At 33.7% G+C, this 14,411-nt stretch overlaps 1 protein-coding gene across 1 annotated transcript; it reads right to left on the bottom strand.

Annotated features, from left to right (window-relative positions):
• Positions 1–6,112: 6,112 nt before the first annotated feature.
• Positions 6,113–10,152, bottom strand: LOC132627741 (probable xyloglucan glycosyltransferase 12). The gene is made up of 5 exons (XM_060343303.1): positions 8,684–10,152; positions 8,274–8,582; positions 7,706–7,996; positions 7,495–7,608; positions 6,113–7,205 (listed from the first exon to the last, which is right to left on the bottom strand). The coding sequence occupies exons 1-5, from the start codon at positions 9,479–9,481 to the stop codon at positions 6,483–6,485; spliced, it is 2,235 nt and encodes a 744-aa protein (XP_060199286.1). The 5' UTR covers positions 9,482–10,152; the 3' UTR covers positions 6,113–6,482.
• Positions 10,153–14,411: the final 4,259 nt, after the last annotated feature.

Below are 14,411 nucleotides of genomic sequence, written 5' to 3'. Positions count from 1 at the left end.
CTAAAATACTAATGAGGGCTTGTATCAAACATCGTCATAATTATTTGGCATGGTGTGTTAACTGAACTGCTAGATCTAATTGGCAGATATTAGCCAAATTTTAATAAGTTGGCATAAAATGATTTTTAATTGTACCACATAACCCATAAAATAGCTCCCACATCCGTTTGTTTTGCATTTCTCACACAATTTTCTCCCCTCTCCCTAAAATCTATTTCTCTCTCTCTCTCTCTCTCTCTCTCTCTCTCTCTCTCTCTCTTATTTTTCCATCTCTCCTCCACTTTTTCACTCTCTTTCCTTCCATCTCCTAAAATTTGGCCAATCAAAATTGAAAATCTATCATGATATATCATGTATACATTCTGGGAATTCAATGGAGAAGAAAAGTACCATGTATACATTCTGATATATATTGTGAAATCATGTATACATTTTGATATATGTTGTGAAGTACCATGTATACATTATGATATACATTCTGTGAAGTACCATGCAGACATTATGATATATACGCTGTGAAGTACCATGTATACATTCTAATATATAATGTGAAATACCATGTATACATTCTAGGAATTATGAAGCATCATGTATACATTATGGGAATTGTGAAGCACCATGTATACATTCTGAGAATTGGACGTGGACAAACTTTCAGATACATATTGGGAAGATATTTTCAGTTATGTATACAATGTAGCACATTCATATAATAAGCTAAAATATTTCTGATTAAAATTTTAATATACCAAACTTATTTTATAAATATTTAATGCGTGTTGCTAATATAACAGAATTAGTTTTGTGAAAGAATTTTGAGCGAGCATACAATCTGAAATTTGATGGGGAAGAAGAATATTTTGTGACCTACTCCCTCCGTCCCTATATGATATAGTTTGACTGGGCGCGGAGTTTAAGAAATAAAGAAAGACTTTTGAATCTTGTGATTTAAAATAAGTCAAAGATATTTGTGTGGTTATAGATCATCTTATTAAGCGTAAAAGGTAAAGTTTAAAGTTAAATTGTTGTCAAATAAAAAAATGTATTATTCTTTTTGGGACAGACTAAAAAGAAAAATGTATCACATAAATTGGGACAGATGTAATAATATTTTGAAAGAAGTTTGAGCGTGTATACATTCTAAAATTCAATGGGAAGAAAAATATTTTGTCAATTAATTTTTGAAAGAAATTTGAGCAAGTATATATTCTGAAATTCGTTGTGGAAGACGATATCTAACTTTTTAAGTTTATAATAATTGGGTAAAGATACCTAATTAATATAGTATAGCATGATATAAGGAAGAAGATATTTCTTCCGCTATTTTAGGATAGACAATATAACGTGAATAAGGAGGGAAAAAAAAAATTGTAACCGAATTGTGTTGGCATCCCTATCATTAAGCCATCTCTTTACCTGTTTGGCTACTCGTGTCAATCTTTTTAGGCTAAAAATATGCCAACAGGTTTTGGGCTAAAAATATGCCAATACTAAGTATTACCTGTAGCAAAGCGTCAATTCCCGCATAATTTGCATAGTCTGGCGTTGCTTGTAGAATCATGAAAAGCCCATCATTTACCTGCAATATGGGGATATACCAAACAACCCAGTAGCTTTATGTTCCGAATGGCCCAATAACTAACATATATCTTTGTGAAATGACAACATAACTTTTTGAGAAATCTTTTCTTAGAGTCCAGTTAATACAAAAATTGATAATTGCATATAGTATATATAAGAAAAGTATCCGCTCTGAATTTCGAGGAACCTACGTTTTCAGAATTTTAACTTTCGCTTAGTTCTATTGGCTCCATTTATAATTACTTAAAATACGTTTTTTTTATTTGTCGATTGAATGGAATGGAAATTTTGTGGTAAAATACCGACTTGCATTTTTGAATTCAAACTTGTAAATGTCATTCTTATCCATTCCCCCTTGCAAAGCCTTTTTTGCAAAAAGTAAAGATGTTCCTTTTAGTAATTTTTGAAGACAGCCAAATGTGGTACAAGTTGTTTGAACTCGCATGAGATGGATACACATAAAAACTAGAACTAGAAAGAAGTCCACACATAAAAGTCGGATGGAACCCACAGTGCATTATCGAATAATACAATACACATTGCCATTAGATGCCGGCAAATCACATCAATATATTATGATGGAACATTAAGGCAAATTTAAGGTTATCATGACGAAATTTCGAAGCCAATATGTTAGGCTTTATTTCTAGGACATCTCACATGACCAAACAAACCATGATGGACATTCGTTAAAATTGAAATGACACCCATAGAATAGCATGACCTCTGCGCAATAATTACACGTTAATTCTTGTTCGACATTCGATAAATTAAAAGGATACAAAATAGAATTGCATGCCTTTTGCGGAAAATGTCACGTACAAATCAAGAAAGTAAGATTTCAATACTACTTCCAAAAGAATCATAAGTTTTGATAACTCAAAAGTATAAAAAGAAAACAAGACTTCACTAGATACATAAATTCTTTTTCTTTCATATCATTAACAGGGGAATTGAACTTTGGCTCTGCGAGCAGCTGGTCCTAAGTCCGGTTAGGAGGAAGGTTGTGATACGCAGGTTGACGTAAAATTAGTCAATTAATCATAATGATTAATTTATATGCAATGTCAGTGTAAAAAGATTACACCATCTTATCACATTTATCAGTTGTAACAAGTATTCTATCTTATTTTCAAGATTACAAATTCACATTTTAAGAAAGCTTACATGTAGAAATTTTTTGGATGACCTGACATAGTAATTTTTTAAATTTTTTTTACACTGCCGATACATATAAGTTAAACTTATATAAAATAAGTTGAGGTATGTTCATCTGACCTTATATTGTTTGAGATTAATGTGTATTAGTTATTCTTATTACATTAACATGGGAATTGGAAAAGTTTAACGAATGTTAGGCCCCGTTTGGACATGGTTTGAAACCATGTTTGGACATGTAATTTGGATATTTTAAGAAGTATTTTCTCTTATAGCTACATAAAAACCCCCACAAGTTGTGAAAACTATCGAAACATTCTCAATTCTTATACAATCTTATCAAATGAGCAAGTCATAGTTCATAACAAAATTAATACGCTAATTCATAACAACCGGCTCAAAATTAATACTAGAAGACCTTTCTAAAAATACAACATCAATTGATCAAATTTTAGTTCAATAAATAAAATTTGATGGAAGTTAATGAAATTGGTAAATGATTGATGGAGGTAATTGTTAAAAATATCTACCAACTTGTGAATCTTTTTTTACAAAATATAAACTTATGGATTAAATTTTATATTTAAAAAAATTAAAACCATGCGTAAAAACGCATGTTCAAACGCTGATTTGAAATTAAGGTTTCAAAACTCATGCCGAAACGCCTACTTAGTAACCAGGAAGAAAACGGAAAGGAACAACAAGTGGGGTCGTCACACTCAATTCAAAGAGTAAATAAATTAAGATATAGGCAGGTTGAAGATACCCCTAACTTTCTTTTTTGACAAAATGAACATGAAGCTCTCAAGTTTAACAGAACATTGGATCGTGACACCCGTTTGAGTTAAAGCTATTGGACTGTTCAATGGAGTCGAGAATATTTGAGCAAATCTATAAAAGTACTCCTAACTAGAAAGTAATGAACTGGCAATTGATGTAGCAAAGATACTTTCTATCTAGCACGTCACTATTTAACGTGTCTAATTCACGGATATCAGGGAAGTTTGTTAAGTAGTAAAACAAACAAACAATCAGCCAGCTCAACTATTATTAATACAGACAGAAGAGAAAACATAAGAATTTCTTTGACCAAAATATAGTCTAGTATAATTATATTAATTAAAATAAGGTAGAATAAATAATCTTTTTTTTTTTTGAAAAAAAAGACATGGGATAGTTAACAAGTCACATAAAAGCCAGTAGGTTGTGCCACCAAACACCACATCAATTTTTCCCTGCCCCTCTTTTAAATTTATTAAATATTTAATGCAGTCATGTTGATGTTCATGCTTCCCAACATCCACTTGAGAGTGTTACACTCTCACCACGTACTGTACTAATTAAGGCCTCCATCTTCAACTTTAATACTCTTCCTTCCAGCTACAAACACATTAATTACATGATCAACTCTTTTGCCCTTTCCTGCCATTTAGCCAAAATAGGGTTTGTATAAATTTATTTTGTACAATTATTAATATGTTAATTTTAGCCGACTATCCTTGACTCGATGATAATATATAGTAGCGTAATTAGAATTTTCACTAAAAATATTCAAAATATAAAAATGTAGACATAAGAGAAGAAGCCAATTAGATTCAATATCTAATATATACAATATGATTTTTCAACAAAAAGAATTCGGATGAACCCCTTATGCCCCAAGCTCTGCTTGTGAATGATAAACGTTGAGATTTTATGATTTCGATGTCACAGGTTTAACTCTTCTTAATCCCACGCTATAGGTGTAGTTTAATTAATATTATTGATTTCCTCCCATTTAATAGAAACTGAAAAGATTGTGTAGAGAAAGACATAGTATTTATTGTTCATTTGTGAAATTTGGAATTTTATGATTTGGTTAGCACATAATTGACAATTGTGAAATTTATTACTCCGTAGAAATCTATTACTATTTGCTAAAGAAATGAAAATCAATAGGCATTCCTTGTTTTCTTATCAAGGGACTGTTCGAGTAAATCCATTATAATAAACTGATCAATGCAAAAGGGTGTATTGCACAAGTCTTTCTTACAATCTTGTGGATCATGTCTTTCTTACATTAAGTGATATAAGAGTAATAATTTAACGTTTAGTTAAGAATTTATACCAATTGTCAAGTTTGTAACCACTGCAATGAGTAATGGCAGAAAAATTAGGTCAAGGGACGGCCATGTATTAATTAGTGGCCAAGTTGTAAAATTTATACCCTAGCTTTCTTTTTATTTGTAGACATTTCTAACTTTTTGTTAAAGTTTTATAGTTAAAATATTCCATGGAATATACTTTTCTTAAAAATAATGAAAAGTTTTTTTTTATATAAACAAATACTCGAACAACGCGCTGCAACTAACGTAGTACTACACATACAAAGGAAACTCTGCTACACATTAAATTTTTACAAAAACTTCCCTTGCACAACGATTAAATTAAGATTATCTTATTCTATACTTGGAGATTTTCAACTTACTATATGCTCAAAAATAAGAGAAGATTTCCTTTCCAATTATTCCGCCGAAATTTGCATTTATACCATCCACAACCAGCGAGATCAATTAAAGTATTTCTCTAATTAGAAAAAAGTCCAAAACCAAAAAAAGAAATAATCATTGAGTTTTTTTCTAATCGTAAGCAATTTCACTTTAAGTACACAGAAAGTTAAGAGCATGCAGATAGAGTTGACTGCATTCAAATTTTTCAATCTACTATTTGTCGGTGTTTTACTAACTTCGGCGAAAGATAAGGTTACAAAAAGGACAAAATGTATTTTATAGCCTCACTCCTCAAATTTATCTCTATTAAGGGTACTATTGGAAATCCAAGCCAAACATCTATTTGTATGGATTAATTTTCACGCTTTGACTATTTCATCAAATAATTGTAATTTTTACTAGAATACTTGTGATTTTTACTAGAACAACACATTAACTATTTCCCGAATACTTGCTATTTCTATCGACACAAGAGCACATGTCACTTGACAACACATGTCGGATGAACAAAATGTCACTTGACAACACATGTCGGATAACTCTTGTTCATCGAAGCTTAATCCTATCCAAACAACTTATCATACATTTGCCAGAATTTTAAGAAATGAACATAACATGAATTTTAAGGGAACAATGTCACAAAGAGACAGCTCCAACACACTAAACTGGTCATTTGATACTTGGTTTCCAGGCTTTAACCAGAAAAATCCTATTGCATCTCTTATAGTTGTGAGAAAACTGTACAATCATTTAGTTACACTATATTGAGTTTTCAACAAACAAATCCTTCCAGGACACTTGGTTTGCCCTTTATATCTTGAGAGATTCTCCCAAAAGAGAAAAAAGACGAGGAGATTTATGTGTGAAAAAACTGCATGCTGCTATACTATTCAACTTCCACTAAAATTCCGTGTTTAATGTGTTTCAAAGACAAATTCTTCTTACAAAAGAATATAACAAAAAAAGAATCCAGAGATGATAAAGAAATTACATGACAGTGGAAGGGGGTGCTTAAAATGAACACTATTCACCATTCTTAATGGGCTTTCTCTATTCAAATATGCTGCTGCTGCATTTGCTTCAACCATCTGCTCCAATGTTAACTTTGCTTCATCTTGTCAAGTGCAAACAGCTTTAACGGTCTCACGGGTTGGCGGGACCCATTGCTTCTTCTCATTTACATGAATGTACCAAGGTCAGGTTTCAACTTGACTGTTTCAGTTGAACTAATATTATCCCTAAACTATTGAGGATTTAATCGACCTGCTCGCCGATCAAGTCAAGGCCAACGAGCAGGAACGATATACCTTGAAACAGCAAGAAGTAAAAGTGGATTCCTTGAGCTGATAGTAGGCTCCTTACTGAAGCTGTCAACAGTAAGAAAGCTAAGGCCAATTCTTTTGTGTATATTCTGTTGTGCTTCTTCTTCCTCGATGCCTTTTTCTCCTTCTCCTTAATTTCCTCCCTCAGTTCCTCCAAATCAGGCACGGAAACACCTCGTTGGTGTTTCGGTTTTCCATCAACCAATGAGGTAAGATCTCCCTCGGAGGAACGCCCAGATTTCTTCGTGACTTCCCATTCATCCGAAACACCTCGTTGGTGTTTTGGTTTTTCCTCAACCAACGATGCAAGATCGCCCTCGGAAGAACGTCCTGATTTCTTGGTGACTACCCATTCGTATGCACTTCCGAGTTGGAAGAGGCCTGAGACCATGGCATTAAACTTGGTCACGGACATGGTGTTCTCGAATAAAAGATATGGCACAATGAACGGGAACGATTTAGGTGCCGGAAGTATATTGAGAAATGACATGGTGGCAGGGATGTAACAGACAACCCATGATGGGAGCGTTGCCTCGGGAATGAACATTGTCATTGGGAGGATTATGCAAAACAGAGTGAATGAATAAAATGGCAATATCAACTTCCTCAGAAGGAAGAAAAGAAATATCAAGTTGCCTTTCTTCCAAATGCTTATCTGCAAATCAAATTTCACGCATTAATGCTAGGCATAACATTCAAATATGCTAACTTAACAAATATAGTCAAACCTCTCTATAACAACATCGTTTGTTCTAATATTTTTTGGCTGCTATAGTGAAATGATGTTATAGAGAATATATGATATAACATAACATGAAAGATCGGTTCCATAGAGAACATGGCTGTTATAGTGAAATGTTATTTCAGAGGATAATTGTTACAGAGAGTTCTGACGGTAGAATTGGAGGTCACTAAGTGAAAGCAATCCAATTTTGATAATTTACCTTTGATTTAATGATGGCAGGTAAACAGAGACGGAACAACTGCATTGGCCCCGAATGCCATCTATGTTGTTGCTTCCTATACGCTTCATATGATTCCGGTAACTCACACTGGCACTGAAGTATCAACAAATTCAAATTTTAGGCTCTCAACAAAACAACTACTTACAATAAACGAATACTCGAGAACGAAGCTTCTTGCAGTAAATTTTACCTCTACATCATTGAGAAAGATGAATTTCCAACCATGAAGATGTGCCCGAACCGCAATGTCCATATCTTCAACCGTTGTCCTTTCCAACCAACCACCAGATTCTTCTAATGCCTTAATCCTCCATACTCCAGCAGTCCCATTAAAGCCAAAGAAATTCAGAAAAATACCATTCACCTGCTGCTCCACTTCAAAATGAAATGCCAAATTAATGTGCTGCAATCTTGTAAGTAGATTTTCATCCTTGTTCACAAATGACCACCTTGCTTGTACCAATCCAATGTCCTCATTATCCTACAATTCAAAATAAAAAAGGATACATACACTTAATAAAACAAACCGCTCGCATCAGTACATTCTACACTTAACACTACCAAAAAAAATAGTAAGAATTAGCGATGAACAAATTCCATAGCTAAAGGGAAAAATCCGGCGCTAATCCTAATTCCAGTTTTTTTTGGTAGTGTAAGTGACAGCAGTATTAGTATCATTGAACCATTTAACAAACCATACAAAATTAAAGGAGATTATCACATAGGGTTAGAATCCAATTTGAAGGTAAATTGTATACCTTAAAGTAAGGAACGGTTCTTTTAAGGAAATCAGGCATGGGCTGAAAATCGGCATCGAAAATGGCAACAAATTCATAATCTTTAACATAGCTGCAATTCATAGCTGACTTAAGATTTCCAGCTTTATAACCTTCTCTTATCACTCGATGCCTGTATATAATATTAGCACCTTCCTTCTGCCATTTTCGAACCTCCTCATTAATCAATGTTTGTGTAGTAGGATCATCAGAATCATCAAGAACTTGAATCAACAATCTTGATTTAGGCCACTCTAAACAACACACAGCACCAATTGATTGCTGATAAACCTGACAATTAACAATAATAACAATAAATAACCCACCGACAACATAAAAATGAGTTCTTTAAAATCTTGGAAAGACAAAAAATTGAAAATTTTAAAATTTACCTCTTTTTCATTACACATAGGTATCTGAACAAGAACCATGGGGTAGTAGCCAGTACCATCACCAGATTCCAGATCCATAGCACCCTGTTTGGCAACTGGTTTAATCTTTCTCATTTTCACCCAAAAACACCCTAAACACAGTACTAATCTATCCACACTTTGGATAAGAAAAAGTACAATACAAGCATTGGCTAAAAACTGAAGAGGAGGAGCAAGATACTCCACTCTAATCAACACCCATTTAGAATAAAAAGAATCAAACACACTCTTAACAACTAATGGATTAGCAAATGTATGAAAATCCAATGAGTATAAGTACTGTAATTGAAGATCTGGTGCATTAAAATGCCACCCTTTGAAATAAGCTGCTATTTCAAACCCTAATAATATCACGGACAACCATAAAAACATCTTTATGCAAGTATAGAACCGGTTCTTGACAGCTGGATTCTCAGTGTTTTTGTGGTCGGTTGTGTCAGTTCTACCGGCAGCAACACGGCGGTGTATGACGGCTGTAAGGTTGAACAATGCTGATGCTATTGAGGTTAAACAACCTGCAGCTTTGTGTGCTTTAAGGAGAAGTACCCATGTAAGCTGTTTGGCATTTTTGTTTCGGTTTTTTTCACGTTTGTATGGTGATATGTTGTTGTTGTTGTTGTTGTTGTTTGGTATTAAGAAATCATCTTCTGATGGTCCTTCAAGTTCAACCATTGACCAGTTGTTTGGATTCTCCATTTTTACTACTACTGGTGTACCTCTATGAGTTTCTTTTGTCCACCAGTTAAATGATGGTGCCATTTTTTTTTTGGGTTCTTGAAATAGAAAAACCCCAGATGGGAAATTATGTTGTAAAGAATGGAACTTTTGGGTAATATGAACACAATGGGTTGAGTTCTTGATGGGAAAAGTGGGTTGAAAGTTGTAAAGATTGAGACTTTGGGTATATTTCAGCTATAATGAACAATGGGTTGAGTTCTTGAAACACACCCAGATGGGAAAATTAGCTTAACTTTGGGTTTTTTTTCAGCTTGAATGAACACAATGTGAGCAAACCCAGATGGAAAAAAGGAAAGGGTCGTTGAGTTTAAGATTTTTGAACTGGAAAAAAATAAAAACACTATGATGATGGAGTCACAGTGAAAGAGTAAAATTGAAAAAAGTGAAAGAGATAAGAAGAGAGTAGAGACGCGTGTGAAGATGCAAAGGCGTCTCTATTTCACGAAGACAGGCAGACCATCACACATAGAGAGAAAGAGGTTAATTATAAGGGGAATATGAAAATTTGCAAAACAGTACAGTATATTGAATGTAGAGAGAGAGTGAGAAGAGAGAACCATATAAGAGTGAAAAAAAGAATGGGGGCAAGGCTATAATGGTTATGATTTTTGGTTGAAGAAAGTACAAAGTCCCCTTGGATTACAGCTTGCAACTTAAAAAAAAGAAAAGAAGGGTTCACAATTTGTAGTAGTAGAAAAAGATGTGTTTTAGAAATAGAAAGAGAAAAGAAGAAGTGTTGTTATGGTAACAGCTCAACACGTCTTTGATTTTTTGATTCTCAGTTTTCCATAAAATTGGAAAATCAAAAGGAAATTGACAGCACGTTGTTCTTTGTTCAATACCACCACTCTTGTTTTTTCAAAAAAAAATTACCAGAGTGGTTTTATTGATTTATCCTCCTTTTTTCACCCTCACATGACCAAAAATCAAATCGGACATGAAACTTGTGGGCTATTGTATTTTCTCTTTCTGTTTTTTTTTGCTGTGAGAGATTTACTTTTCCACCTACCACTCCTTAATGGAGTTTTATAATAATGAATCAAAAGTGGCACAAAGAACCGAACACCCCAGAAACAGATATTATATTCATAATAATAACATAATACGTGGATATTTGTAGATAGACAGAGATTCAAATGAAGTTTATATGGTAAAAATATTGTAACAGGACTGTAAAAGATCTTATGAAGCTTCAAATCTTCCTTCCTCCTTTGATGGAATTATTCACCGTGTGAATTCCAAAAGGTTAGAAATCGAGATTCAAGATTTGCCTTTAGATTATGGACAATAAGAATATCTTCTAATATAATGATATACAGATAATTTGATATAGATGTAAAAGTCGTATGTATTCACACACGAAAAGAATGTAGGAGGAGGATGTGACAAAGGGCTTAGCTAATCATCAAACCTTAACTTGCAATGGCATAGTGATTAGGGAGATAAGATCTGGGGATAATGTGCTTTTAAGGGGTTTTTGTTTTTTGCTATGAATTCATATTTTTGTAGAATAAAGAAAAAGAAAATGAAATTTTGTTTTGGTATATGTTTTCTTGTTTTTGGTCATGTTCGACGTTCCTTGACCGAGAAAACAGCGGGTCATGGCCGTCATCAAATGGTTAATGTCCAAATCACCCTTTTGAAAATAGTACATGAAGAATTTATGTTACATTTTAAAAAAACAATACTCCTCTGTTTCAATTATTTGAACCTATTTTCTTATTAATTCGTGCCAAAAAGAATGACTTCTTTTTATATTTGAAAACAATTTATATTTATGCAATAATTTATAGCCACACAAAATATATGTGACTCATTTAGGATCACAAGTTTAAAAGTCTTCTCATCTTTCTTAAATTTCGTACCCAGTCAAATGGGTTCACATAAATTGAAACGGAGGGAGTAAGTATTACTATATTACTATGAGCCTGTTTGGATGGGCTTATGCATATAAGCTGCAAACAGCTTATAAGCTAAAAAAAAATAAGTTGGGGTAGTCTAACTTATTTTTTTTGGCTTATAAGCTGTTTTGGAGCTTATAAGCAGATTTAGATAAGCTAGTTCAAATGGGCCTAATTATTTTTTTGAGCTTATTTTAAGCACAAAATGACTTTAAGCTGGCCAGCCAAACACTCAAAAAAGCTGAAAACAGCTTATAAGCAACTTATAAGCCAATCCAAACGGGCTCTATTTTAAGTTGCTATACAATACAACTCGCGATACTGAACTTGATATGATAACTTAAAAAATTTAAATTATACTGAATAATTCAAAAAAAGATTCAGAATTTGAAGTTGTGAGTTCTGCATAATATATTTTGTACATATTTAGTAAATTTTTCAACAAAAAGATTTTTGGATTAAAGTTATTGAGTTTTTTCGAACTATCTAAGATAGCTTTGTTCTTAGTGGACGTTTTCTATCTTATTAGTGTGTATAACTCTGAACTCGTGAAAAAAAATTAAAAAATAAATAGGAGGAGTTGATGGTCATCACACACCGATTGTCTACTTTTTCTTTCGTCTTAACCGGTTTTGTCTTTGTGGTGATAATACTTTTCAATAATTAGCGTCATTCACGCTCGTCCAGCAAGAGAATACGCAAACAAAAACTTGCCACTTCACTATACGAATATTTGTACGTCTAAAAATTTATTGGTGGACCTCTTTCTTTCCTTTTTCTATTTCTTTTTAAGTAAACGATGATATCACATTGCCTTTTTACAATACTTCCGAAAATAACGAATTTGCCTTGAACAAGTGGAGCGCTACACAAAAAGCTACATCAAATCTTTCCTTTTCTAAAGGTAAATATATTCAAAAATATACAGTAACATATTGTTACCTTTTAGAAGCATAGTACTCATAAATTTATGGAGTGTTCTACGTGTAGTTATTATACTACTTAATATGGTAATATGAGATCACTATTATTGGATCAAGAAAAGAAAGTAAAAGTCCATGAAATTATTGTGTTAATTCCTTAAAGTTAAATTTTTAATAAGCTTATCTCAACCTTTTAAGGAAAATGAATTTATAGGAGCGCAAATGTCACCCCCTGAACCATAGTCTGGGCATAACACGACACTCGGTGTCTTTGCTGCATGTGATCGAGCAAATCACATGGCTTGCTGAATCAACATAGGGCATATACTGATGCGGAATATCATATAAACATGCGTGGTGAGAGTAAAACAGGAGATTAAATAATCATAAGTCTGAAAATATATAATAAATGCTGAGTCAATACTGGATATACGACTCTGAACATCTGACATGGCATAACTGAACTAATCTAGTGTATAAAACCTCTGACATGAGTCTGATTGCTAAACTGTTTACGGGGACAAGGCCCCCAGTATACCTTTACTGCATAACTAGCAATAAATGAATAAAGATAAAACCCCGAATGAGATGGGGCTCACCCAGAGCTGATACGTGCAAAGTCTTAACGAGCTGATTCGTCGTCCTGTAAATCTGCATCGTGAAATGCAAGCCCCCAGGCAAATAAAAGGGGACGTCAGTACCTTCGAATTGTACTGGTATGTAAAGCAACTGAATGAAATGAGCATGACACATGAAATAATAGAATTGAAACTGAAACTGTAAGCTGTAAGGTGAACATGAACATGAGCATCATCTGACATGAAGAAATGTATAACATGAGCAAAATGTACATTATATATATGTGGTTGGGGGGGGGGGGGGAGCCGTAGTATAACCAATAACATGAAATCACCGCGCGGATACGTGGAATCTAGTACCTAGCCTGACCAGCAGAGCAACCCCACACCTTGCCAGGGTATGAGACATAAGCATGGCATGAAAATAGATCTAATTCAACTGTTTGAAAGTGTCGTCCTAATCTGGGCGGATCGACCCTTCCTTACATTGGCATACATAGTTTCAGGCTATCTGAACCTTCTCGGTAAACCTATGCTACTCCCAAAAACATGAACATGGATGTAGTTGGCATCTGGGCCAATGGTCTGTATAACATGGCTTGTAAGCATGACTTGTAAACTTGATTCATAAACATGGCTTGTAAACATGATTTCGTGAAGATAGTATAACATAGATATAAGTATATAATATAACTAGTATGAAAACATGGATGCATGTAGAATTTCATGAAATATACATAAAAATTCATAACTTGCATTTAAGAACCCATGAAATGCAAGTATGGGTTTTCATATATATGTAGGATTACGAACAAATTCTCAATAACCAGAATGGAATATAAAGAACACAATAACAAATTAATTATACAAACATGGTATATCATGGTACATGTACTTAGGGTTATCATGAACATGTCTAGAACCCTAGTTTTGGTAAACTTTCGTATAATCATGGAAGGACGTGGCGTAAGGAAGAACAATGATGTTCCTACACGTAGATAGAAACCCTACATACCTGTAACGCTCCAAAACTTGTAATAGAATTTCAAAAGCTTGAACCTTTAGCTTTGAGATGGGTTTTCTTGAAAACCCTAGGTTAGGAACAATGATTTTCTATTTAGAAAACATGGATACATGTTAGAATTCACTTGAAATGGTTGGAATAGGCTTACCTTGGTGTATGATATTGATGGAAGAAGAAAACCTTCATGCTAGAATTTGGGAATGTTAAAAATAAGAATAAAAGGCTGAAGTCTCGTATTTATACTTTACTGCGTCGAAAATTATATGGTCATGAAGTACGGTCCGTAATTATTTTTACGATCACAAGTTACGGCCCGTATTTATATTATACGGCTAATAGTACGGGCCGTACTTGTAAGTACCGTCCGTGTAAAATGGGCGTATTTAAGTTGGCAAATTCCAGAAACTAGGATTTTTCCCTTAGGATTTACGGACCAGAATACGGTCCGTATTTCATTATACGGCCACAAGTACGGTCTATATATAAATAAAATATTTCGGTCCGTATAACAGGTTGTAAAAGATG

The sequence above is a fragment of the Lycium barbarum genome, chromosome 2 (genome assembly GCF_019175385.1).
Source record: "Lycium barbarum isolate Lr01 chromosome 2, ASM1917538v2, whole genome shotgun sequence".
NCBI classification, from domain to species: domain Eukaryota; kingdom Viridiplantae; phylum Streptophyta; class Magnoliopsida; order Solanales; family Solanaceae; genus Lycium; species Lycium barbarum.
This window is presented reverse-complemented; position numbering and strand designations above follow the sequence as displayed.

What these genes read in the sequence shown, in the direction of transcription:
- LOC132627741 (XM_060343303.1), bottom strand. Translation starts at nt 9,481, where the DNA reads ATGGCACCATCATTTAACTGGTGGACAAAAGAAACTCATAGAGGTACA. An exon ending in CTATGTGTAATGAAAAAGAG is followed by an intron (nt 8,583 to 8,683) that starts GTAAATTTTAAA and finishes GTTAATTGTCAG; the next exon opens with GTTTATCAGCAATCAATTGG. An exon ending in GAACCGTTCCTTACTTTAAG is followed by an intron (nt 7,997 to 8,273) that starts GTATACAATTTA and finishes TTTGAATTGTAG; the next exon opens with GATAATGAGGACATTGGATT.